Here is a 24,623-nt window from a genome sequence, read left to right as displayed (position 1 = left end):
ATCATCCACACCCAGCTTAGCCCAAGGATGATGGAAGTTGTAGTCCATCCACATCCGGGAACCCCAGGTTGAAGAACACTGTAATAATGCAGTGACACAGCTACCTGCAATTTTGGACTCTCCTTAGGGGTGGTGGTGAGGAGGGCCGTCATCATAAGCTCCTGCACTTCAAAATATACCACTGCAACGCTGCTTCAGATTTTATTCATATTTACTCAGAAAGGGTACCAATAAGAGTAAGGGGACTTACTCTACAGCTAGGATGAGGATTTTGTGTGGGCCTCTGTATGTTGCTGAATTATAACTCCCATCATTCCTGGGAAACTAGGAATGGAGGAGAAATTTGATTCAGTTTGGATTTAAAGGTGAACTTAGCTAAAACACAGCCATCCTTCAAAATCTGGACTTTTCCAATTTGTGCAATGCAAGTTCTCCCAACAAGTAATATGTACAAAAATGCATATATGAAAGTGTGCTTATGTCAGTGAGCAGACACAAAAATCATCATATTACGGGAAATGGCTTTGCAAAATGTTCATTTCCAGCAAAATGTTCATATCTGGCGAAATGAGCAGTAAAATGACGGATTTTCATGAGGCTTTAAAATTTTTGCAAAATTATGTGGAAATGTGGAGAAAGGCACTTAAGACTGGGGAACAAATGAGAAACTTTGAGAAGCTGAAACGAATGGATTCACCCATCCTTACTTACTCTACTGTAGGGATGGAGAAGTGTGGCTCTCCAACAGCAGTTGGACTACAACCCCCATCATCCCCAACTATGGGACATGCTGGCTGGGGCTGATGAGGGTCACAGGCTCCTCATCCCTGCTTTAATCAGTCTTAATAAAAAGCCAGAGCTGGCACTCAGGCAGAGACACAGCATGGAGCCTCATTTCTGAATGGTGCTTCTTATCTAGGGCTGGGGAACCCCTGGTCCTCCAGATGCTGTTGGAGTACAACTCCCACCTTCCCTGACTATGGGCAATGGTGGCTGGGGCTGACAAAAGCTAGAGGGCCACAGCTTTCCCAGGGGAAAGCTTAAGAGTTCAACCAACTTCTCAATGTTTAATCGTGAACTGAAACAGACCTATCAAACAGCCAATAGGTGGCACTATTGGGCTTCCTCTCTCTCTGTCCCTCACCTATCCACCGTATTTTTCCCCAGCCCTTTCCCAGACAATAATTGTTCACGAATAAGAAATTGAAAAGAGGGTAGGAAGAGGATTCAATTTTCCAGCCACCTCTTCCACACCACACACACAGAGAGCTCCCCACTCCTTTAAACTTTGAGTCGTGCTTGGAGATTTGATTATCAGGGAGGTGGTCTGGAACAAAGCAAAGCAAAGCAAGAGGAGGAGTAAAAGATCAGAATAAATTGCTCGACTCGGTTTTGTGTTGGTTGCATGTGGCCCAGCTCACCAAGATGATTCATATTTAGATCCTAAAGCAGGGATAACAGAGCCCAGAACCAATATCCACATGCCCTAAATAATTTCCATACCAGGAAGGGAAAGGCCCTCTGCATATGTTCATGGAAACTCCCCACATAAAGGCCTCCTCCTTGCCAAGTAGGTTATGATGGATGCCTTGTATATCCGTGGGCTGCACTGCCACTTGCTCTTCCTCTGGTTGTTGTGAAGTTAAGGCTCCGTGGTGTATGGGGAAGATAAGATAGGGAGACAGAGGTTTTCCAATTAGTGTTGGGGTGTGACCAAGAGCCCAGCCCTCAAACATGAAGTACACTGGGTGACCATGTGAAATCGGTCACCTTATTTCAGTCCAACCTACCTCACAGGATTGTTGTGAGGGTGAAAGGGTATGTGTGTGCGCTATGTGCACCTCCCTCACCTTCCCAGGAAAAGGGAAGTTTTAAGACAGGAGATCATTAGGTTCTGCTGTTCTTCATTACAACACTTCTTAAGATGTGGTTCTTTGATCATGTTCTCCCATTATTGCTTTTAAAGTCACTTTGTGGTCCCTGATGGCCTTTTCACCCAAATGAAATAATTAATAAAATGTTGTGCATGTGACCAAACAAGAGACAGTCTTAACATCTATTTAGTTAAATGTTTCAGCTTATGCCTTCCTCAGTAACACAGCTGGGATTTCAAAGACCCCTGAGAGCCAAGAAGTAAGCCCTCATGAAAAAATACACACATTAGGAGGTTGCAGCACTGTGTTGACCCTGCTCTCTCATGTCCATGTGTGATGATGAGCCTATGAATATGTCCATGGCCAACAGATCTGTGTAGAGCCATGCAGTTAAGGGTGACCTTGGACCAATCAGGATTTCCCCCTCTGCGTGTACATGGGCACGGTGGTGTGCACATAGGATGTTTTCTTATGCTCTCCAAACATGCAGCCAGTGAACTGTGTGGCTGCCAGGTGTGTTGGCAGTGGTCGCAGAACACAATCCTGCTCCCTCCACCAACACATAAAAGTGTTCTTGTAAATACCGCCATGTGCCAGGTAATAGTTTTAAGAACACTGGGATATAAGAACTACTTTTAAAAATTAATAATGCGGCAAACATGCAACAGAATTTTATTTCTGTAACTTGAAAGCCTGGGTAGAAAATAAGTGTGTTTTATCTTGTATATCAAGTCCACAAGGTTGCTATACATACGATTCCTCTTCCCACCCCATCCCTTTTTCATTTTGTGTGGCATCTGTGAGCAGCCACTGTGTTTTGTTTCTGTGGTTTGCACAAGATAGATAGGATGTATCATCTATCTATCTATCTATCTATCTATCTATCATCTGACATCCTAAAAATAAAGTATATGCTGGAGCAACAAAGATCCGGAAAACTGCTCCAAATCTTGACAACAGTCAACACACATATAGTGGGACAGAGAGCAAGCCCTGTTGAGAGACTGCATATTCTCTCTTGAACGGGAAGCTAAACAACACTAATGAGAGAGAGAGAGAGAGAGAGAGAGAGAGAGGGAGGGAGGGAGGGAGAGAGGAGGGAGGCGTGGTTTTCCCATGAACTGCTTTCCCTCCACTCGATTGCACAGTAGGACTTTTTTTTTTCTGGAGTCTTTCCTCCTCCTTCTACCCCCCTCCCTCTTCCCAGTATGAGAGAGCGTGTATTATGTGCTAGTGTGTGCGTGCGTGCGCACGGTGCAGGAAGCCAGAAGCCCTTTGGCACGTGCTCCCGTGGGCGAGGCAGGAGGAAAGGAAAAGGAGAGCAGGAAGGGCTTGCGCGAGCGAGCCAGTGAGCGCGCGCGCGCGCGCCCCAATTTGGCTTGCCGGGGAGCCGGGTGGAGGCACGAGAACAGCTGGCGGCTGCTTTAGCCGCTGGGTCCGGGAATGGGGGTGGGGAGGGAGAGACTCTTGATTGACAGCTCCGGGAGTTGCCAGCCAATAAGAGGCAGCTTGGCTTGCAGCCTTTCATCCATTGGCTGCCTGCCTGGCAGGGCTTCGCGTGCCGGACCAGCTGCTGCTGTGGCTTGCTTCATTTTTTTTTATCCCCACCACCCCACCCGCTCGTTTCCCTCCCTTGCTGCTGGAAAGAGAGTGGTTTCTTTTCTTTCATTTGCAACAGCTGGAGGGAGATGTGGGCAAGGTTTTGTCTGGAAGCAGCGGTGGGTTTTTAAATCGTGCATTTAAAAACTATGCAGGTTCTTTTCCCCCTTTCTCTCCTTTCCAGCATGATTTGGTCGCTTTACTGTTGCGCCTTATGGAAAATATGACTGAGGTAGCAATTTTCTAATGCAAATAATATATAAAAGTATGCAGAGATAAAGGGATTCCAGCTGGAGGCCAAGTACTTGCAGGTTTATCCTTTTAAAAGCTAGTTGGTGGGTTTTGGGTTAAGACTGCAATCCTAGTACACGCACTGTATCTAAGAGTAAGTCCAGTTCACCACAATGAGATTTACTTCTAGGAAGGTAATGCATAGGTTTGCACAGCAAGACAATTGGATGCATCCAGTGCTAGTCCTACTCAGAGTAGACCGATTGAAACTAATGGACCTACGTTAGCCATGTCTATTAATTTCAGTGGGTCAAATTAGTTGGCAGCAACCCAGTGCTCAGTTAATTGCTCAATGCTTATATATCTTTTTTCTGAAAAAGCAATCTTATTGATAAAAAAGCAGCAATGCTGTATATGTAATATATATCCAACCGGATATCCAAATACTTGCAAATATAAATAACATCAAAGCAGGCTAAATTAAAAAGGGAGCGCACTATTTATCCACTCCATCCCCATCCAGCTGTATCTAAACAAGAATCAACCTAGCGAAAAATAAAATGAAAAATGAGTACAAAATTTAGCATAGGGGATTGAGGCGGGTTTTTTTCCCCTTTAAGGAAATTGCAAAAGCAAAAGTCGGGATGAGAATCGTTATCACAAAGGCCGTAACCAGGTAAAAGCACATACATAGCAGCCCAGCTTTTTCTGAAATTCTTAGTATTTGCTTCTCCCTCGCCCCTTCAGTAACAGGGGCTGAGAGTTGTCGTTGTTTTTAATTCTACCCTCCTTCCCTTGCCATATGTAGCCTACAGCAACTGACCTCCTCAAATATCTGGCCTGAGAACTTTCTCCAGGATTTTCTACGCTGATGGGAAGCGGCTCCCCAAGGGCTTTCCAGGCAGGGGACATTCCCAGCCCTACCTGGAGATGCCGGAGATTGAACCTGGCACCTTCCGCATGCCAAGCAGGTGCTCTGCCAGGGCCTTTTCCCGGGCTGCTGCTGTTGTTGTGGAGTGTCCCTCCAAGCCTCTCTGCACCCCCACCCCCATTTTGCAAGGCAAAACTGGGATTAATACATTCCTGTCGCTTAAGTTTGGGGTGGGTGGGTGTGTTGTATTATAGAAGCCTACCGACTTGCTGTACAGGTTGCCTTGCACACCTCTGTTTTTGAAGGGGGGGAGTGTTGCTGACCCCCCCCCCAACACACACACACACCTTTGTTCCTTCCAAGCTGCTGGTTTCAATCCAGCCTTGGGAGATATTTTATATATATATATATTTGGAAGCTCAGCGCGTGACTGACAGCTCGCGGGGGCGTCCTCCAATCGGCGGCCCCGGCGGGGTGAGTCCCGTCTCCGATTGGCTGCCAGGAGTGTGGGAAAGAATGCGGAGAAGGTTTCACACGAATTGGGAGCTGCCGCCGGCTATAAAGGCGGAGGGGGAGTTTCCTCGGAGCCTGCCAAGCCAGCAGCGGCTCTGCAGCAGCACAAGCGCGGCGGAAGAGCGACTAGCCAGGCGCGCAGGCAGCCGCGCGCTACGTCTCCCCTTCGCCGCGCGCGCGTTGACGCCTGATTGCAAACACAGACTTTACTCGACCCCCCGCCACCCTTTTCCTTGGTCTTTTGGCCAGCAAACTCTTAAGCTGGGATAAGTAACCATTGCACCGACAGCAGCAACCTTAAATACATTGGCTACCAACATCGGATGTACAGTTTTGCTTTGTTTTTTTAAAAACAGTTGATCCAGTCTCCCGCCCCTACTGTAATACTTCCAGCGCTGTTTTGCGACGTCCCCCGATTTTTGTTGCTTTTTCATTTCTGCATTAAAATCAAGAAACTGCAAAAATGCCGGCTGATACTATGGAGAAGCCTACTGCCTCCCCGATTGCGGGGGCCCCGGCCAGTGCCAGCCAGACCCCCGATAAACCCAAGAGCGCCAGCGAACACAGAAAGGTAATTTCCCTCATCTTCTCCCCACCCCGCAAAAATATAATGATTTGGGATTGATTTTTTATTTTATATAGCTTGCATACATGTGTGTGACTGCGCAAATGGATCTCTCCTCTCGCCATCCTTTAGCGAATCTTACTTATTACTCCAAGGCTGTTTACGTACCTCAAATCTCCCCATAAAATGTGGGTGTTTAATCTGCTGGGGTTTTCTATATAGGACCATCTCCCAAATAAATTACTGTGTGTGTGAAATGAGCATGTGAATATGGTAGCACCAGGCAAGTGATGTATGTTAGATTGGGGGGGGATTAGCCTTGTGTCTTTGGGGCAGTGCCTTGACAGGTTTGAGTGTTATATGGGGAGGGGTGGGGAACAATTTTAGGGCAAAGCTGTAGAACCAAAAATGGGAAGTTACGTTTGTTTACAGAGTTGTTGTGTGGTATGAGCATGGGGGGGGGGCGACTTGAGAAGGCTTGTAGTGGCTGGGATGGGTGTGCAATATGAAAAGGGTCTCAAGTCGACCCAACTACCTGGAGTAGCTTACTAAGTAACTAAAGCTATGCATGTTGCAGGTAGCAGTAGCATTCAAAGTTGTTATTGTGCTCGTATACAGGAAGAGAGATAAGAGCGCTTATCTGATGCCCACCTAAATTTCTACCACTTCTCTGTGTTCCCCTCAGTCTTCCAAACCAATCATGGAGAAACGACGCCGTGCCAGGATTAATGAAAGCTTGGGCCAGCTCAAGACTCTCATTCTGGATGCTCTGAAGAAAGATGTAAGTTTTGATTCAAGGGGGCAACAGATATATTTGGAGAGTTGCTTTTGGGGGGGGGTGAACTGCATGTACCCGAGTTCTCTACCCCACCCTGGAAAGGACCCTTTTGATTCTACTACTGATATTTAGCTACCTGGTTGACTTATGGCCATTGTGGGAGGGGGAGAGATAAGCGAGAGGCGAATTGGTCCCAGATGGCCAGATGCAGCAAAGTTTTTGAGATATGGGGGAAGGGACTCCTTAGGTTATTCCTTGTTGCCTTGCCTCCCAAAAATGGAATAAACTTGCTCATCATGCTTGTTTGCTTTCCACAGAGCTCCCGGCACTCAAAGCTGGAGAAAGCAGATATTCTGGAAATGACAGTAAAGCACCTGCGGAACCTGCAAAGGGCTCAGATGACAGGTGAGGGCAACCTTCCTACCGGCAGATTTGGGTGGGCTGCAAATGGGGTGGGGGTGGAGATGGGGGTTCAATTCAGAACTCTTTGTATGTTTCTCCCTGACTCCTGGCTATCCTGCTTGACAATCTTGCAATCTGATGCACGTAAAATAAAGCCTGGCGATTTGGCTGGCCTCCCTCCTTTCCTGACCCCTTTCCAGTTAATCTGCTTAGCACATTTGTACACATAGAAAGCGGCCTTATGCTGAGTCAGAGCACTGATCCCTATATCTCAGCACTGTCTACAAGGGCAGGCAGCGTCTCTCCAAGCTTTCAGGCAGGGAATCCTTCCCAGCCCTACCTGAGGATGCCATTGAGGGCAGAGTCTGGGACCTTCTACACACAAAGCACACACACTAACTGTGGCCTATGGCCCTCCGTGGCCCACACACTGCCCTTGCCTCCAGAATATCTGATACCCCCTTTTTTAAAAAACAAAAACCCTCACAGCAAACCTGTGAGGTAGGCAGATTGTCTGGGACCACCCAAATGTGTTTTGTGGCTCAGCAAGGATTTTGAACCCCTGCCCTTCCAGTCCTGTATTTCATCACACTCCCCTCCAGAAGGGATTTATCCAAAGCCACACAAGAAGCTTCATGGCTGAGCACCATGAGGGGTTTGAACCCAGCTCTTCCGTCACCAAATCCAGGTTGAGATACCCTGACCTGCAATTCAGCCAATCCCCATAAGCTTAAATGCACAGATATAATTAGCTGGTGAGGAGCAATTTCGGAGCTGGCATGCAGCTGTTCACATAAGAGAGGAAAGGAAAGGAAGCTGTGTCTGCTGAACTCAAAAGGCTTTGAAAGATCCAAGCCGGCTAACCCTTCTCCTTCTTGTCTCTTCCCCCTCCTTTGCAGCAGCCCTGAGCGCTGATCCTACCGTCCTAGGCAAATACCGGGCAGGATTTAATGAGTGCATGAACGAAGTGACCCGCTTCCTCTCCACCTGCGAAGGAGTCAACACAGATGTCCGTGGCCGGCTGCTGGGCCACCTCTCCACCTGCCTGAGTCAGATCGTGGCCATGAATTACCCTGCGCCCCCACCGCCCCCACCACCTCCAGCCGCAAGTGGACAGCCTGCCCATCTGGCTCAACCTCTGCATGTCCAGTTGCCAGGACCTGCTGGAGGACCTGGGGGGATGCCAGTGCCTTGCAAACTGAACCCTGCGGAAACCTTGTCTCCGAAGGTCTACGGGGGCTTTCAGCTGGTGCCGGCAACTGAGGGCCAGTTTGCTTTCCTCATCCCGAACCCCGCCTTCCCGCCTGGCTCGGGGCCAGTGATTCCTCTCTACGCCAACGCAAACATGCCAGTCTCTTCCGGCAGTTCGACAGCAACTCCTTCCGTCTCCCCAGTGCAGGGGCTCACATCCTTCGGGGGAAGCTTAGCGCCAGTCTCCCAAGCTGGTGGGGAGCGCAGTGAAGCTGTCTGGAGGCCTTGGTGATTCTCTCCTCTGAAAACAGACACCAGCTTCTGCTCCCGCTTCCTACCCCCCACCCCTGCACAAAAGGACTTGAATTTGGTTCCGTTGTATGGAACCTGGACTTTGGTTTTTGTGTTAAATGCACCCCACCCCGCAAACTCCTTATTTATTCATTTCCAAAGGTTGGGAATTCAGTTTGTATTCTTACTCTTTTTTAATTAAAAAAATTGTTTATGTGAAATACTTTGGTTTGGTTCTGTTTTTAAAAAAAGGAAAAGACTTACAGCACAATCCTATGTGTTCCTACTTTTTAAAAAGAAAAGTGTAAAGTCCCATTGATTTCAGAGGGGCTTGCTTCCCAGGAAACTGGATATAGGATTACAGCATTAGTTCTGTATCAAATATTCCCATACTATGCCAAAGCTTCTTTCTTTTTTTGTGAGTCTGTATGCCTGATGTTTTGGTTTGTTTGTTTTTTTAAAAAATAAAAAATGTTGGAAAGTATTTGTACAAATAAAAACTTTCTTAAAGTAGAAATGTTGGTGTGTTGTCTGGCAAAGGCTGGGGGTGAAGGTGGGATCAGCTTTCTAAAGAGTCCTTCCATCTCAAGCAAGGAAGAATTAAGGCCTCTTCAGAAGCCCTTTTTATTGTGCATCCATGATAATAGCATGACAGTTTCACACTATCCCACTTTCAGCACTGTTTGCACCTGCAAAAGACTGAGGGTGGACACTCAGCTTTGTTATCAATCAACACATATCCCATAACTTCCTGCTGAGATCTGGTAACTTTATATCAACAAGTGGTGATGGTGGGTTTATCCAACTCCTGCTGCGTTATAGCACAAGAGTGTCCCTCCAGACAGCAATAATACTGTATCACTGGGGAAGCATCACAGAAGAGCTAATGAAGTGGGATGATGGCCACCATTAATCCTCCACTAACACACTATTATTGTATCTCTGGCATGTTGCAGATTACTCCAGCAAACTTACAGCAGTCTGTGGGGGCCCTTTGCCTCCAGGTGTGCAGATAGGCAAGTCTCTCTGTATTGATTGTGAAAAATACGATGGTGCTAGGAATCCTGGTCTCTCCCTTCCTGGCTTTGGATGTGCCACAGATACTATGTTGTTTGTTATTTGATACTATGTTGTCTGTGTGTTCAGGCGTGTGAACGAGCAATTTTCCAAGCCTAGGTCACTCATTTCAGCACCATGGGCAAGTTTTAAAAGTGTGGGATGGAGGAAGGTTAAACAGGACTGCAATGTTTAATACAACCAACTGATCATCTGGGGGTGCTAAAATGTAGCACTAATTGATGAGGCAGTGGATCTTAAAAGTGTGTGTGTGTGTGTGTGTGAGAGAGAGAGAGAGAGAGAGAGAGAGAGAGAGAGAGAGGGAGAGAGAATGGCTGTATCTCCAGAAATGATGCCTGCTGTGACATGCCTGCAAACAATATGTTTTGGGTTTTGGTTTTTTGCTTCAGAACTACTGTCTTTAGTCATACAAATCAACTGAAGCCATGGCTGTAGCTAAGGAGGGGCAGGGGGCAGCTCCCCTCCCAATCAAGAAAAACAATAGAAATACTTAACTAACTGACCAATCACATCAGTTCCGTGCCCCCCCCAACAAAAGTCCTGCCCCCCCCCCACAAAAATCCCAGCTAAAAAGCCCATGACTGAAGCCACAATCTTAAGAAAACTTAACTGGAAGAAAATCCCCAACAGAGTGAGGGTTGACCTCTGAATAAACATGCCCAAAACTGTGTGCTGCACATGTTATATGCTTTATATGATTTTTCTTGTAATGGGGCAACAGCTGGAAGGGTGGAGGAACCCTATAAGCATACTCTTGCAAAGGCTTTGCATGCTAAATATTGCCTCCTATCTCCCCCCGCCATTCTGGAAATGAGGTTTCAGAAAGTAAAATTATTCCTATTATGCAACAAAAGATTTTGACAAACCAAACCTTATTTGATCATGTTTTCTTTCCCACAATTTACAAAGGGTTCAGGGCATATTCCAATATATCCTTATGTAGGTTAGATTGACAGTGATGTAGCCCTGGGGTAACAAGTCACATTGGGGAGTTGAATTTGCAACTTGGTCATCACCCGAACATGCTGTCTGCATTGGCTGTATCCAAGAGGACCCACTTCAACACCCACTTCAAATGTAAAGTGAACATGACAGGCCCAAAAGTTATTCAGCAGCTCAGATTTTCATCTGAGCTGGAAAAGGACCCAAGTCCTGCCTCCCACTTGTAAGGCTATGTGAACACCCACATCACCTTCGCTTCCACAGCAATTGGAATGGGCAGAAGGGAGGTTTCTCATTTTCCTTCCCCTCCTCAACACTTACAATGGGTGTATGCCACATGCTAGATAAGGAAGCCAAACCTCCCTCCACTCAACCTCAGGAGTTGGGCCAGAGAGGTTGGGTGAGTTGGTAGACAGGTAAGCGGGTGGCTGGGAGAGCGGTTTAGAGACTTGCCAGGGCAGGGATAAGGCACATGTGGTCTTCCAGATGTTGGACTACAAGTCCCATAATCCCTGGCCATCTGGCCATGGTGGCTGGGGCTGATGAGAAGGGAAGTCCAACAGCACCAGAAGGGCCACCTGTGTTAGGGCACTTGCAGGGAATGCCTGAGTCTGAATTTGGGCTCAGCAGTGGGCCTGGAATTAAAAACAATCTATTTTTCAAGTTTGGGGTGAAATAGTTTTGTTTTTCTGAGTCTGCCTGGGGGAGTTCTCCTCCTTGGTAATGAAGATTTTGGAACCAATTGCCCACCTTTTCTAGGTCCTGGACCTCTAACATAGTTTTCCTTGAGCTAGTTTACAGGAGTTTCTGTGGTAGTATTTGCAACAGGGGGGAAAGATGTCATGTGTTTACACCTCTGTTGGACCTTTGCCAGCCTTCTGTGCTGGGAGCAGGAGGCAAACATGCAAGCCTCTCCCTGTGGTACAGCTTGGGGGCCCTGCATACATCCGCCTACATCCTGCCTTTTCATGTGGCAAGGAAATTATGGGATGGTCTTTCTAAAGTCTGTTTTCCATGTTTCACGGGCAGGGGGTTGGGTGGAATCTCCTCTGAGAAGTTATTCTCTCTCTCTTTAGCGTGAGCAATTCTGGAGCACAAAACTGGGCATTGCACCCATCTGCCCTTTCCCCAGATGTGCAAGTTCTGGATGTAGCTCTTTAGGGTTGAAAGGCAGGCCACAGAGGCACCGGCGTTGTCACTCCAAACGGCTGAGGTCTGGCATTTGGAAAAGAGCCCAGAAACTAAGCCCTGGACTAACTAATTCTTCTGTCTGCCTTCGTGGCTTATTCTGTAGCTGGCATTAAGCCAGCAATTTTATTTCCTTAAAAAGAGGTGCTGGGTGGTGTTTTTTTTAAAACACACACACACATCACGAGGCCATCACACCTTCTGACCCAGAAACTCTGATCCAGCTGAGCAGGAAGAAACTATGACTACCGGTACTTTTTCTGCAGGAAGATTAAGATATGCAGCATTATTATTAGCCCAGGCATGTTCCTCTTTGACTGAGCTCTAGCACAAATTATATGTATGGTTGCCAAGTGGCTAGTGGGGGGTGGGGGGAAAGCCCTGATCCACTCTTGCCTCTTTACATAAATGTTTGAGTCCCAGGACCAGGTTCATTCACTGGCATCTAAGGTAGAGCTGGGAAAGATACCTGCCTGAAACCCTGGAGAGTCACTGCCAGATAACATTGAACTAGATGGATCAGACATCTGGCTCAGTATCAGACAGATCCTATATTCCTACAGGGGCTACTGCAGGGGTCAGCAAACTTTTTCAGCAGGGGGCTGGTCCACTGTCCCTCAGTTTCTGTCTCAGATATCTGCCTGTTATGCTGGTTTTCTGTTTGTAGCAATCAAGGTGGATTGTTGCACTGATAGGGCAGTATTCAGCTGAGTTTTACTCAGAGGAGACCCACTGAAATTCATGTGCCTAACTTGGTCACATTCATTAATTGGTATCAGTGTGCCTACTCTGGGTAACTCTTAACTGAATACCACCGCATTTCTCCCCCCACCCACCCTCAGTTTTATCCAAAACAACCCTGTAGGGTAGCTTAGCCTGAGAGAGACCAACTGAGCCTGAGGTCACCTATTGAGCTTCATAGCTGTGTGGGAATTTGAACCTGAGACTCCTGGGTATTATCAACAGCTACTAGCAATGACAACTACCATATGTTTTATATCTGCTGTTGAAGGCAGAATGCCTCTGAATATCAGTCGCTGTAAACCACAGGAAGGGTGAATGTTCTTGCACTTGAGTCCAGCTTTAGGGATTCCCACTAGGGCATCTAGGGCTGGCTACTGTCGGACAAAGACTTGGGAGATCATGGTTCAAATCCTCACCCAGCCACAAAGCTCACTGGGCGACCTCAGGCCAGTCATTCAGTCTCAGCCTCACAGTGTTGTTGTGAGGACAAAATATGGGAAGAGAAAAAAGAAGCTGGGTACAGTTCAGTCGGTAGAGCATGAGGCTATTGATCGCAGGGTTGCGGGTTTGAGCCCCATGTTGAATAAAAGATTCCTGCATTGTGGGGGGGGTGGACTTGGGGGTCCCTTCCAACTCTACAATTCTATGATTTCTAAGTATGTATGCCACCCTGAGCTCTTTGGAGGAGGAGAGCTGGGATTTAAATGTAATAAATATATAAATACATACACATATACGTGTGTGTGTGTGTGTGTGTGTGTGTATGGAGGTGAGGAGGGAGAGGACACCAGCTACACTGCTCCAACTTCTCTAGAAAAAGTACAGGATAAAACAGGAACATTTTTATATAAAAAAGTTTAAAAATCATAATTCAGCCTTCAACCCAAATGTACATCTGCTGTCAGGAAACATACTTTGATAGGAAGCTGTTTGGGGGCAAGGTGCACAGAAGGGGGGGGGGAGATGTTATACCCTCTGTATTTTCTCTCATTTAAGGAGCTAGAGGGAAGCGGGAAAAGTTAGCCTCCCGCCTTACAGGAGAGCTGGGCAGTGAAGAGCCTTGGCCCTTTTGTCGAGAAGGGTAATTAAAAGGTATAAAAGGTCTCATTGAGTATGCAGCGGGCTCTTTTGCAAGGCCGAGAGTCTATTGAGATGCCTGGGAATGCAAGGCAGAAGGGTTAAATGTGCCTCTTTCCTCGCTTCCCACCCCCACCCGGCCACCCCCCTCCCCAGAAAGCCTGCTTTCTCATTGACAGGGTGAGATGGACTCTCATACTCAATAGTGTTGTAAATTCAATCGCCTGCCTTCACAATGCTCACCTCATAAAAGAGAATAATTCAGCCCTGTTCTTTTTCCCCCTCTCTTCTTCTTCTCTATTAGCCTCCCCAACCCCCATCCCTGCCCAATTTCATCCTGGTGTGGCAGAGAGGGAAAAGAATGGAGGGAAAGATAATTTTTGCCACCCATTATGACACACACCAACACACACATACTGAGTGCACTAATCCCAGCCAAAGGTGAAGCAATTGCAGCAAGGCCTGGCTGCAGACGAATGAGACATTTAAAAATTGGCACTGATCAAGAAAGTCATACAACAAGGCATTTGTTCGGAGGTAAGGGGGAGGCAGGCAACAGGTGATGTGGCTGCCTGGAGTGGCAATTTGGTGGTGAGGATAATAAACAGCAACACTGTTTAGCCTTTGTACAGCACTTGAACATTCGAAGCAATTCCCATATGTTCAGCCAGGAATCCTTACAACAACCCTGTAAAGTAGGCCAGTACAGTATTATAGTTACTGTTGTTGATAGAGAGAAGCAAAGCATCATTTCTGGGGCTGACAGGTCACCTATGTTATGCCAACTTTACGCATAATGGGAGGGGGCAGTAGATAGAGCTGACCAATGTTGCCAGAATCCTCAGAGGGATTTTCCTACACCCACACACACACACACACCCACACACATACCTTTATGTGCCCCGCATCTGAGGTCAGGGTCAGGGAAAACAGCCCAGTGGGCCAGATGAGGAGACCTGGAGGGCCAAGTCTGACTGGAGAAATGAAGGTTCCACACCCATTTTATATCAGATTTGACAGGTTGAAAAGAGAGTCAGTGTGGCATAATGCTTAGAGTGTTTAACTATGACCTGGGAAACCAGGGTTCAAATCCCTACTCAGTCACCATTTCTTAGCCTAACTAATCTCCCTCACAGGATTGCTGCGAGGATGAAATGGGGAGGAGGAGAACCATTTACACCACCTTGAGCTCTTTGGAAAGCAAAGTGGTATATAAATGTAAAATGCTGGAGCAAAGGTGTGTGTGTGCCTTCAGTCTGATTAACCTCAGAAGGGCAACTTTAATCTGCGATTAAAGCTTTTGTGTTGATTCCTCTACAAGTTAAATCAATTCAAGTTTGTTGCCCTCAGTTTTGGGTACATATACCATGCGCCCTAGGAATGCCTGACTCAGACATTGGACATAACTGAGTACAAATCAGAGTGTGTTTGTCTACACAGACAAGGGATCCGGATTCTCATGATCGGGGAACCTGGCTGTGCAGGTGTCTGGACTGCACAGAGAGCTCTTACACGAGAAGCAGAGCTCACAGGCAACAACTCTCAGTGAAAGAAGACCTTGCTTCAGTGGTGGGGCTAACAGCATTGTCACTGTGCCCGACTCCAGTCTGTACTCAGATGTGCCTTAGCCATGAGAAACACAGGCTGCTGTAAGAGCAGAAACAAATAAATAAATAAAAATTATGCAACTAAGTGAACGGGATAACACAGTCGTCTTTCTTAAGGTTGCTTTCGGACGGGCAAAGTAACAGGGTTGCTGTCAATGTAAGGTGAAAGTCCAATGAAGTAAGGCTTACAATAGTCGATAATAATATCGATGATGATTTTGTTTGTCATATCTGGACCGGGAAAGGTAATGGCTAATCTTTGGGGTGTGTGCTACAAGTCCAAAGTTTATTGTGTGCTGCGTATCAGACAGAACAGACCAAGGATAGTGGGCCTTGTTTTGTTAAGAAGATGATCACTTCTTAGTGCTCAGAAATGATCAGCAGGATTCATCAGTGGGTTGTATCCGACTCTGTTGGGTTGTGCCCAGTGCTAGTCCTACTCAGGGTAGACCCAATGAAGTTAATGAACATGTGTACATGTGTAACTTAGTTCCATTAATTTCAATGGGTCTACCAGAGAAGAACTAAGTTGGAACAGTACACAGTGCATAGTAGAATTCTGGAATTTCCTCCCACTCAGGAGGCAGTGATGGGTCACCAACTTGAATGGGTTTTAAAAGAGGTATGGACAAATCACAGAGCCTAGGGCTTGCTGATCAGAAGGTCGGCGGTTCAAATCCCCGCAACAGGGTGCGCTCCCATTGCTCAGTCCCTGCTCCTGCCAACCTAGCAGTTCGAAAGCACGAAGTGCAAGTAGATAAATAGGTACCGCTCCTGCGGGAAGGTAAACACCGTTTCCGTGCATTGCTCTGGTTCCCCAGAAGCGGCTTAGTCGTGCTGGCCACATGACCCAGAAGCTGTACACCGGCTCCCTTAGCCTATAAAACGAGATGAGCGCCATAACCCCAGAGTCGTCCGCAACTGAAATGGTCAGGGGTAGCTTTACCTTTAAGGCTATCAATGGCTACTAGCCATGATTGCAAAGCTAAGCAGGGTCTAGTATGGTTTCAAATTGGATGGGGGACAGTGTGTTGAGAATCCTGCACTGCAGGGAGTTGGACTAGATGACCCTCAGTCCCTTCCAGTTCTATGATTCTATAGCGATGCTTTGCCTCCGTAGTTGGAGGCAGCAATGCTTCTGAATATCAGCTGCTAGAAACCACCAGAGAGTGCTCTTGTGCTCAGGTCTTGCTTGTGGACTTCTCACAGGCCTTTGATTGACCACTGTAAGAACAGGATGCCATGGGCCTGATCCAGAAGGCTCTTCTTATGTTCTTATGCATGTAACCCATTTAATTTAATGGTCATGTTAGTAATGTCCATTAATTTTGATGGGTCAGCTCTGAACAGGTCTAAAATTGGATACAACCCAATATCAGGACTGATGGCTGGGGATCCACAGAGAAAGACAGTCCCCAGGAGATGACTCCTTTGCTGGGAATCTCTCTTTGGCTTTTTCAATGCAATAACCATCAGAGTTTATGAAAGGAGTTATCTTTTAGCTATTGGAAGGGGCAGAGAAAGAGAGAACGTAGGAAGTGGGCACAGATATTCCTCAACTCAGAGTCCAACTTAGTCATTTTGTTTCCAACTCCCCCTTCCCGACAACAAGGGAAAGAAACCTATTTGCACTAATTGCTGTATATCAGTTTTGAAGGAGATGTTATCTCAAGGTCTCACACTAACCACAATGGCTTTACTCTGTCTTCACTACTGGAGACACTATGCCTTGGATTATCCGTTGCTGGGAATCACAACTGGCACCAAACTCTTGCTTGCAGGCTTCCCAGAGGCATCTGGTTAGCCACTGTGAGAACAGAGCAACGGACTAGGCAGTTGTTTGGCCTGATCCAGTACTCCTATGATGTTTTTAAGCAAATGTGAGAGTTTACCTAGTACAATGTAATCATAATATATACAATAGGCTTTTTATTTTATTTGTAATACAGAAGTCTTGTACAAGACCTCCAACCCTCTAAGCAAAGGCTCAGTAATTTTTCTTTTTTTAAAAAAAGCAACTACCAAACAAAATGAAAATAGATATCCCAACCACGCCCAAAAGGCACGACCCTCCATTTTGCCCACTGTGAAACATGTAACTGGCTGGATAAGGTTGGCAATGTTTGCTCTTGTGCAGTTTCAGGAATTTATTTATTTATTTATTTAAAGCTGTGCATGCATAGGTGCAGAAATACCTGCGTTAATGCCCAGAATGGGAAAAGGGTAGAGGAGGACCAGTGGGAGCAGTGATTGAAAGGACATAAAAACACAGCCCAGATGCAGTTTTGCAAAGGTTTGCCCATTGTTGTGGGCAGCAAGCAGCAGAATAGCAATGAATATTGTGATGTGGGGTGGGCAGGAAAATTTGAAAATTAACTTGCGGGGGGGGGGGGTCAGATCTGAATGACCCATTTGCGATAATAACGTCCTTGCCTGGAAGCAACCCAGCATCAATACGCTGAGGCACCTTTCTGTGGTGCGCCAGGGTTCTTTTTACACTCACTTTCAAAACATCCTGGCTTTGGGAACATTTGAACCTCAGACTGCGTTATATACCATGTATTTAAAGCACATTCCCCAATCAACCCACAGAATCTTGGGGACTGTACTTTGTGAGAGTGTCAGAATTGGAGTTGGGGCAAACTATACAGTTCCCAGGATTCTTTTTTTGATGGGGGGTGTATGTACTTTAAATGCATGGTGTGTAACACAGCTGGTTCTAAGCCCAATACCACAGCTATATATCACCAAATTAAAATTAGAATGACCAGCGGGAGGAGGCAGGGAGGGATCCGGAATCCTAACAGATCCGGCTTGCACCGGGGAAAGCAGCCTGCCAAGGGCCCGGGTCAGCTGTCGACTTGGCTGCCCTGGAGCTAGCGGTGCGCGCTGCTGGGCCGGCGGCCGCGCCGTCCCTCCGCCGCCCTGCCGCGCGCGCTGGCTGGAGGTCATGAGAATGGAGCGATCTCTCTTTCCTCTCCCTCTCTCAGCGGAGGCTCCAGCAGCCCGAGGCCGGGCGCGCCGCCAAGCAACCCAGAAAATCCCTCCTGGCTTGAGCTGCGCGCGGCGGCGGCTGTTGATGGCTGGCCGGCGGCCGCCCGCCTCTCGGCGAGCCAACTAGCGTTCAGCCGCCCACGCGGGGCCGGGCGGTGGCGCACGGAGCGAGGAGGGAAGGAGGGAGCGGCGCGCAGCCCTTCGCTGGCGCAATCGGCGGCCGGGTGGCCCTGCCTGGCCCCGCTGGGAGGAAGGAGGTGGGTGGGCCCGACGGGGCGGAGCGGCTGCCGAGCGAGCCAGGGAGCGTGAGAAGGAAGCGCTGGCCTTGGGCGCTACCGGTTAGGGTAGGGACAGCCCCGAAGGCCGATCCAGCTCGAGTGAGTCACGCTTCCCAAGGCTGCTGCTGCTGCTGCTGCAATCCCACTTCCCTGGCAGCCGGCCCCGTCGAGCTCCGTGGAGCTTTCTCTTGAGCAGACATGCAGGAGCGTGGCGTTGCGCGGCCGGCCGGCGGTCGCCAACGCAAGGCCTAAGGCAGGGAGAGGAGACCCATTGATGATCTGGGGCGTTAATTTCAGTGGGGCCACGTGGAGTATTACTTAGTTGGATACCATTCTTATCTGCTTATGCTTATCTGGGGGCCTTCACTGATTCCCCCACCCTGGGCTTCGCCCTACATGTTCCCATTCCACCTTTGAGATTGATCAGCGGAATTGCCACATAATACCCCTAACCACATTTGTAAAAACATTATTGTTTCATGCCACACACTTTGGAACTCCCTGCCTATTGAGATCTAGCAGGCGCCTTCACTGTACTTTTTTTTCCTGCGCCTGCTAAAAGCTTTCCTGTTTAGACAGGCCTATCTAGAAAGTTGAGGTAATTTTAATGCGTTTTAGTATTTCAACTTTTGTAGGGTTGTAAGTTTTTTTGTTGATTTTACTGTTTTATCTTTTCTAAACCGCTTTTGAGTTTGTTTTTGTTTTTTTACAATCAAGCAGTGTATAAATGTTACTAAATAAATAATAAAGAACCAAATCTTGCCTAAGAAACTTTTAACAAAATCTTAAGAATTTTAAATTATGTTTTGAATATGTTTTTTTTTTATTATTTTTTAATGCAGCGTTCGAAACTCCAAATGTTCTAGGCACATTTTGTGACGGGGAATTTCATTAGCGCAAGCAGTTTCTGAGCTCTGGGCACAGTACTGCGCCTAAGATTTCAGAATAAAACCGCAGAGTGAAAGGAAAGGGGGACCTTTTTCTGCCTTCCCACTTCCAGCTACTCTCTGTAGACTGGAGAAGAGATCCTCTGAAAAATAATAGGGGGGTGGGCAGGGGAAGGACTAGACCATATGAAAAATGAACATAATATTTTAGCTGCAGTTCATTCATTTTCAGCTTTGTATTGTAATAAAAAAGCATGCCTAGACATTCTGTTGTTGCGTCCATAACCTATGTTTAAGGTGTCATTTAGCTCCTAGCTTTCATATCTCAGTTTCTAACACTGTTTTATTGGCATGGTTTTATCCTTTATGTTTGCCATCCTGGGCTCCTTGGGAGGAAGGGTGGAATATAAATTTAATAAATAATAATTGGTTGTATCCAATGGTGTGGAAAATATTCCCAGGCTTTCCCAGCTGGATAAATGGGTCTCAACACAAGTGTCCATCAAAGGCTATCAATGGCTACTAGTCACAATGGCCCTACTCTTCCACCACAGCTGGAGGCAGGTTCCCCACAAGCATCTTGGTGGCCACTGTGAGGACAGAATGCTAGACTAGATGGGCCATTTCCATGTCTGCTTATAAGGGTTTTAGTCTTGTTTTAAATGTATTAGTTTTTGTGTTTTTAACTGTTTTATATTATCTCATATGTAAATTTCTTAGAGTTGTTGAAAGGGTGATCAGTAAATCAAAGATAATTATAAAATAGTAATGATCAAATATTTCCACTTCTGCACTTCTTTCTGCCCCCCATTTTGGCTGGTTCCTTAGACACTGGAAGAGGTCCTGTAGCTGATTTTCCTTACTCCAATGCAACACAATTAAATTTGTTAAAATGGGAATAAAAAGCATCTTTCTATTTTTGCAGTGCCCTTTGGAAACAGGCCAGACTTGCATATCAGACTGGTACATCAGTGCTCCTCATTTCCTATCTTGAACCAATAACCTTATGTCTCCTGATAAAGAAAGAAAACCTTGAGTTGGCCTGATTTAATCAATCCACCCTTCTAGATTAGCTACACAAGCTGTGTTCACAGCGAATACTGTTTTTAAAATCAGTATTTTTAGTATGCTCAAATGTGAACTATATACATTTTTTCATACTAACTATGCAACTTCTATATAGATACTTTTAAAAATAGTTGTTTGTATTTGATTTAGTTTTATTAGATGTTGCTAAAATTATTTTGTTTTGATGCTCATCATTATGTTTAATCAAAGTTGTTGCAGTAGTTGCAGTGTATGTATTTTGGGCATATGATTTATCAAATCCTTTCATGAAGTTGCTTTTCTTGGATTGTTGTTTTTCTTGGATAATTGAAATGTTAGAAAAAATACAGTATCTCTTTCAAATAAAAAAATAGATATAAATACACATCTCTCACGTTGTCATTTGGGAAGCCATCTCACCATTTGCAGGCTGCTTAGTTCTAGCCTTGCTGATTCAGGTAATTGTGATTTAATTAGGATTTCTCACCTCTGCATAAATAATAAATATTTTCAATTTGGACTGCTAGTATTTTATAAGTTTTTATGCCATTAAGCTCATTTATCATCTTTTGTGTAATTAAGTTCTGCTAAGTAATGTACTTGCTATGTGCCTGAAGAAGCATCCTTGAAGTTTTCTGTGCGCTGATACAAAGGGGGACTAACTCTCTCTCTTAATGTGGCAGTTGTAGAGGAAACTTGAGGTGAAAAACATAACTGTCAGGCTCAGTGACTGCTGCATAGAAATCATGCTGGGATTTTCCCTCTGGACAGAGCATTACAAGCTATCTGAAAGACCATATTCCCTCATACGAACCTGCCCAGGTTTTGAGATTTTCAGGGGAGCCTTTCTCATGGTTCTGACACCCTCCCAGGCACATTTGGTGGGGATGCAGGAAAGGGCCTTCTCAGGAGCTGCTCCCAGATTCTGGAACTGCCTCCCTGGAGAAGCTAGCCTGGCTCCCTCCTTGTTGTCCTTCTGCCGGCAGGTGAAGACCTTCTTGTTCCAATAGGCTTTTTGGGAATTGACTGCTTTTAATGAAAGGGCAGGTGCTGTTTTTATTGTAATTATTTGGATGTTTAAAACAGATTGTATATATGTATATAGTTTTAATTCTATTAATGTTGAATTTTTTTAAAATTATTGTTTTTTCCATGTTTTTAGTGATTCTTTTTTAACTGTAAGTTGCCTTGAGTCCCATCAGGCAAAAAGGTAGCATATAAATAAATATACTACCATTATTATTATTATTATTATTACTACTACTACTACTACTTGTTGTTGTTGTTGTTGTTGTTGTTGTTGTTGTTGTCGTTGTTGTCACAATGCTAGTCCTGCTCAGTGTACACCCATTAAATTTAACAAACATGACTAACTAAGGTCCATCGATTCCAGGAGGCCTATTCTGAGTCAGTTCGATAAAGCCTAAGAACAGCAGTAGTTCAGTTGTTCACTACAAATGTTCATAAGGCTCCCCCCTCCCCATATAAACACACTTATAACTGAAGCACTGCCTGGGAATAAGCTGAATTGAACACAGCAGAAATGACTTCCAAGTAATTCATAGGATGCATAGGATTGGGTTATGCATCTGCAATCCAATGCACATTCAACGGCAAGGAGGCTAGAAGTATTTGTAGGTTGGCTTGAGATAGCTTTCAGAGTTAGGGGGTTAGGCAGAATCATGTGTGAAGGGAGCATCAAGCAGCTGTTGGCCATCATAGAACCTCCAGTTCAGAGCCAGTGGACCTGCAAGTACAAGCTAGTGGGCTCAGGCTTCTAGGTAGGGCTACTGCATTTCTACCCCACTTATGACTCGGAAACTACAACTAATCCAGAATGCGGCAGCTAGACTGGTGACTGGGGGCGGCCGCCGAGACCACATAACACCGGTCTTGAAAGACCTACATTGGCTCCCAGTACGTTTCCAAGCACAATTCAAAGTGCTGGTGTTGACCTTTAAAGCCCTAAACACCTCGGCCCAGTATACCTGAAGGAGCGTCTCCACCCCCATCGTTCTGCCCGGACACTGAGGTCCAGCGCCGAGGGCCTTCTGGCGGTTCCCTCATTGCGAGAAGCAAAGCTACAGGGAACCAGGCAGAGGGCCTTCTCGGTAGTGGCGCCCGCCCTGTGGAACGCCCTCCCATTAGATGTCAAAGCGATAAATAACTACCTGACATTCAGAAGACATCTTAAGGCAGCCCTGTTCAGGGAAGTTTTTAATCTGTGATATTTTAGTGTATTTTTGGTTTCTATGGAAGCCGCCCAGAGTGGCTGGGGAAACCCAGCCAGATGGGCGGGGTACAAATAAATTATTATTATTATTATTATTATTATTATTATTATTATTATTATGAGTTTCGCAGGGGCATCTTGTTAGTCACTGTTGGCAATAAGATGCTGAAGTATACTGAACCGTGGCCCAGCTCAGTAAGACTCTTCTTTATATTCCAAGTGGCTGTAAGGCCCTATGCACACTTGTTTGGGAGTGTGCCCCACTGTGGGAACTTCAAGTCAACATAGGTAGGGTTGGGGCTGTAAGAGGAGGAAGAAATTTGACCATGCTGAGCCAATAAAATACTTGCAAAATAAAACAAAAACCTCCCTTATTTGTGGCTTCCTTTGCACCTGGAACTAGACTTTGCAGCGGAACTAGGACTACCTTGCAGGACAACAAAGGGTCTATTTAGCCCATAGTTCTGTTCCCAGCAGCTCCTGGCCAGATGTTGTTAAGAAGCTCCCAAGCACAAAGGGAACCCCTAGCTGCACTCTTGTTCTCAGCAGCTGGCTTTCAGGAGGTGTACTACCTCTGTATGTCAAGCTTGCTGTAACAGCCACTGTAACTGCTGTGACATCCAGTTGCTGTAACAGCCAGCATGGCCAATGGTCAGGGGTGATGGGAGCTGGTGTTCAATAATGTCTGGAGGGCACCACATCTCCTTTCCAACCCTTCCTATATAGGAAGCTGCCTCATACGGAAGTCAGACAGTCCATCTATCTCAGTATTGTCTACTGAATGGCTGGCAGCGGCTCTCCAGGATTTCAAATGGTGGTCTCTCTGAGTCAGACCACTGATTCATCTAGCTCAGTGTGATCCCTAGACTGATTGGTAGTAGTTGACCAGAATCTCAAGCAGGAGACTTTCCCAGGCCTACTTGTAAATGCCACGGACCACCTGCATGCTAAGCGGGAGCTCTACTACTGAGCTACAGCCTAGAATTCACCTCCAGATCTGATTGTTTTTAACACCTGAGGTGGAGGCAGGGCTCCAGGGTTTCAGATGGAATCTTTCTCAGCTGTACCTGGGTATGCTGCCAGGCAGATACTCTGTCACTAAGCTATGGCCCTTCTGCTTGTGTCAATGACTTCGTTCAAGTTTACTTATAGTCTACAGACCTTCGGATTCTAAAACCAAACATTTGATTCCATACAATGAACGGGATGTTAACTAAAAAAGACACTAACCGCCCATTTTTCATTCTAAATCTTTTTTAAGTAGGACAAAATCAAAACCAGTAACGCTTAACAATTCTGCAAAAGTTTCTTTTGAATCATCATAGTTGGGATTCAAATGCTGCAACCCATTCAGTTTACATGAGACTCAGGTTGTGTATCAATGACCAGAGAGGCTGTAAAGCACTCTAAAGATCTTCATGGGAAAGGAACAATCAAGGGATCCATAAGTCCAGCTCCTTTATCCATATAAAAATTACAAAATATGGCAACAGTTCCTAAATCTTCACTACCACAGGTGAAAATACAACGATCATAAGGAATACCATTAAATCTTCGAAAATAACTGAGGGAAGAACAAAGTCAAGTTAGTGCAAACGCTTCCCTATATTTTGGAACAAATAAGGACCTAAAGTACGGTAATTAAGCACAAGGTTCGGTAGCTTAGATGGGTTTTCAATGCAGATTAGACAAATCCATGGTGCAAAATAGGGTCACTTGGAAGTCCCCATGGACACAGGAAGTCTTCCTATCAGTACCAGGTGCTGAGGAAGGCTGTTGGTTTCATACCCTGCTTGGGAGTTTTCAGAGACATCTGGCAGGTAACATAATTCTAGACCTGTATGAACACCATATATTTAAAGCACATCACTTCCCACCGAAAGAATCCTGGAAACCGTAGTTTACCTCCTTACAATTCCCAGCACCCTTTACAAACTACACTTCCCTGCATTCTTTGGGGGAGGTCATGTTGCTTTAAATGTATGATGTGTACACAGCCATTATGAACATCTGGCCTGATCTAGTCTGGTCTTATTTATTTATTTATTTATTTATTTATTTATTTATTAATTATGTACTTATAGCCCCATTAGGCAAAGGTTGGCATTTTATTGGCCAACATACAGTCTAGCAGAAACCAGGCCATCAAAATGTTTTATTTAGAAAGGTGTACTTAACAGAAGATGGTGCTAAGCCTACAGGGCAGAGGGGAAAGGCCCTGATCCGAGAGAGCT

At 45.9% G+C, this 24,623-nt stretch overlaps 1 protein-coding gene and 1 long non-coding RNA gene across 4 annotated transcripts in view; one reads left to right on the top strand and one right to left on the bottom strand.

The window, feature by feature from the left end:
- Positions 1–24,623, bottom strand: part of LOC310769601 — a 126,452-nt gene that overhangs the window by 84,065 nt on the left and 17,764 nt on the right. The window lies entirely within an intron of this gene.
- On the top strand, positions 5,160–8,832 carry HES4 (hes family bHLH transcription factor 4). Of its 2 annotated transcripts, none has more exons than XM_083628281.1 (4): positions 5,160–5,659; positions 6,339–6,434; positions 6,749–6,836; positions 7,736–8,832. In XM_083628281.1, exons 1-4 carry the CDS (start codon positions 5,552–5,554, stop codon positions 8,314–8,316), a joined length of 873 nt encoding a protein of 290 aa, XP_083484407.1. In that variant the 5' UTR covers positions 5,160–5,551; the 3' UTR covers positions 8,317–8,832. The 2 variants fall into 2 exon arrangements, with proteins under 2 accessions (XP_083484407.1, XP_083484406.1); XM_083628280.1 differs by having other exon boundaries at positions 5,162–5,659; positions 7,733–8,832.

This window comes from Podarcis filfolensis (assembly GCF_964270895.1).
Source record: "Podarcis filfolensis genome assembly, chromosome: 8".
Lineage (NCBI taxonomy): Eukaryota > Metazoa > Chordata > Lepidosauria > Squamata > Lacertidae > Podarcis > Podarcis filfolensis.
The sequence above is the reverse complement of the archived record's forward strand: the minus strand, read 5'-3'. Positions and strand labels throughout refer to the sequence as shown.